General features: G+C 46.6%; 1 protein-coding gene across 1 annotated transcript; it reads right to left on the reverse strand.

Moving 5' to 3' along the window:
- Window positions 1-221: 221 nt before the first annotated feature.
- LOC142563783 (uncharacterized) lies at window positions 222-1,559 on the reverse strand. The gene is made up of 2 exons (XM_075674402.1): window positions 1,502-1,559; window positions 222-1,406 (listed from the first exon to the last, which is right to left on the reverse strand). The coding sequence occupies exon 2, from the start codon at window positions 1,092-1,094 to the stop codon at window positions 270-272; it is 825 nt and encodes a 274-aa protein (XP_075530517.1). The 5' UTR covers window positions 1,095-1,406; window positions 1,502-1,559; the 3' UTR covers window positions 222-269.
- Window positions 1,560-2,348: the final 789 nt, after the last annotated feature.

A 2,348-nucleotide genomic window follows, 5' to 3' on the forward strand; every position in this document is an offset into this window, starting at 1 on the left:
TTGGTCAAAAGGTTAACGTTCATAAAAATAACTGTTTCCGACAGTAGTTTAGAGCTTACATACATAAGGACACTATCAGGCACATTTGCTAGGTACGAAGCCGCATAGATTCGGAAAATGTGCGTGGGTGTCTGAAGAATCGCTCCGTTAACTGTTTTCAAAAATATAGAGAAAAGCAAGAAGACCCATAGGTTCCTAGATTGTTCTTGAGCCATTCTATCTGTTGGCACCATGACATAAATGGCGTTGAGTATGCAATAGCGGGTAACCTAACGCACCTTGTCTAGGTCCGAGTCACAGGTAACATGTAGGACAGGCGAATTTTCAGACTTCCGCATCAGTATCTTTCCCTGTGACACCCACACAAACTTCCATTCTTTTTCTCGCCTCAGTTGTCGAGCTCTACCCAATAAACGCTTGTTTTCAACGCACAGATGCTCATTGATATATACAGGATTACTCTCTTCAAAGCCCAGGGTCCCAGTGCTTAACTTAGCGGTTCGCGCAGCAGAGAGTACTCTGTCTCGTGCAGACCTAGTCGAAAACTTTATGATCACGTTTGGTTTATTTTTATCTTTAGAAGGGACACGATGTACTACATCGATGTCGTTGTCCGTGACACTTGTGCCTATACATGTGGCAATTTGTCCAACACTTCTTCTCAGATCTTCGTTTGCAACTAACGGTAGTCCTTTAACCTCAAGGTTCATGTTCCTGCTGTATTGTTTCAGCTCAACTATTTCTCTCTTTGCTTCTTTCAGTTCTTTACTTAGTTGCTCATTTTCCCTTTTACATCGCTGATTTTCAGCCGTCACTGTAGTCAGCTCGCGACGGAACCCGTCAACATCCTTCTTGAATTGTTCGAAACCATCGTTCATAAAGCCAATGGAGTCGCGAATGGCTCCAAGTTCACTGCGAATCTCTGTATTGGAGTTAGCAACACCACCGACGACATTTCTCATGTCCGTCGCAAACGCCTCAAGCTTAGCTGTCAGTTCAACTAACACTTTTGTGACTTCCTTTATAGTACCTGGCTGCTTATCAGCAAGACACTTTGCGACATCGCGCAGGCTTCCAGAGCCAGAACCCTCCATAGCCTAAAGGCGGCACAGATATGGCATATACGACACTCTAACCAGTAGTCACAACAAGGTAAAAGCACTACAAGACTCGTGGCAGCAACAGCGACGACAGGGGAAGAGCTATGCTACAGCACAGAATAAGAAATTCCACCAACCTGCAAAAATCCAGACAAGCTGATTAAATGACGTGCGTACGTCGCCGCTGCCGCTGCCAGAGTGAACCCAGTTTTCCAGTGAAAACACCGCCCCCAATACAGAAGCGACAAAAGGCCGTGGTTACGGTACAGTCAGGCAGATGGCGGTACACGCAGAACAGTCCTGGTCCTGGTAAAGGCAAATGGAACAACGGTGAGTTGCTCACGTAGTCTGTTTTCTTGAGAAACAAACAGGCAGCCACGGCCCAGTTCCGATCCTCTTACAGGTATCAGATGAAGCGCCGGCCTCTGCAAAAATCCAGACAAGCTGATTAAATGACGTGCGTACGTCGCCGCTGCCGCTGCCAGAGTGGCAGCGGCAGCGGCGCAACTGTAATCTGGAAGAAAAAACGCATCCGGCGAATGCTACGTGCTTCACGTTGTTAGAACGCGCCTCATCAAGTATCACGTGGTTTTGACACTTGTTCAGTGCTTTTCTAAAAAGCGGACACTCGGTTGTGTCTTACATGTATAATTCCAAAGATGATAGGCACTTTTCGCTTCAATTAGTCGAATGGTTTTCGGTCGAAGGTTCTTTCGACGGAGACGAAAAAATACCGGGATCCAAGTCATATACAGCTTCACTGTAAAAGGCCTGTCCCTCCACAATATGCTAGCACAGACACGATATAGAAATCACGGTAACGCGGTTAAGGAAAACCTTAAAAATATAGCTGACGATCTACCACCTAAAGAAACAAAAGTCGCAGTTTCGCCCGAAAGGCGAAGCATCGATTACGACATCAAATGAGTATATTGCTGTGCGAAGTAAAGATAGTAGGTTTATACGCCATATAAGCATGTAAACATTAGCTTACTGACTGAATTAACAAGCGTGTTGTCACGAGCACACGGGCCACCATGAACAGATCGCACTCGATGACCGCGGACACTCGCTGTCCAAATGCTGGAGTAAGGAAACGTACGTGGCAGCAGCAATGAGCGAATTGAGCTTCGTGCTGCTTATCGCTTCAACGTAGATTGAGAGGCCACAACACTGCGCACACGAACCTATGAGCCGTCATCGCACCTAGACTCCGTCCGCCATGGCAGATCGCTTTCAAGACAGTTG

Source organism: Dermacentor variabilis, chromosome 11, assembly GCF_050947875.1.
Source record: "Dermacentor variabilis isolate Ectoservices chromosome 11, ASM5094787v1, whole genome shotgun sequence".
Taxonomy (NCBI): Eukaryota; Metazoa; Arthropoda; class Arachnida; order Ixodida; family Ixodidae; genus Dermacentor; species Dermacentor variabilis.

What these genes read in the sequence shown, in the direction of transcription:
- LOC142563783 (XM_075674402.1), bottom strand. Translation starts at nt 1,094, where the DNA reads ATGGAGGGTTCTGGCTCTGGAAGCCTGCGCGATGTCGCAAAGTGTCTT.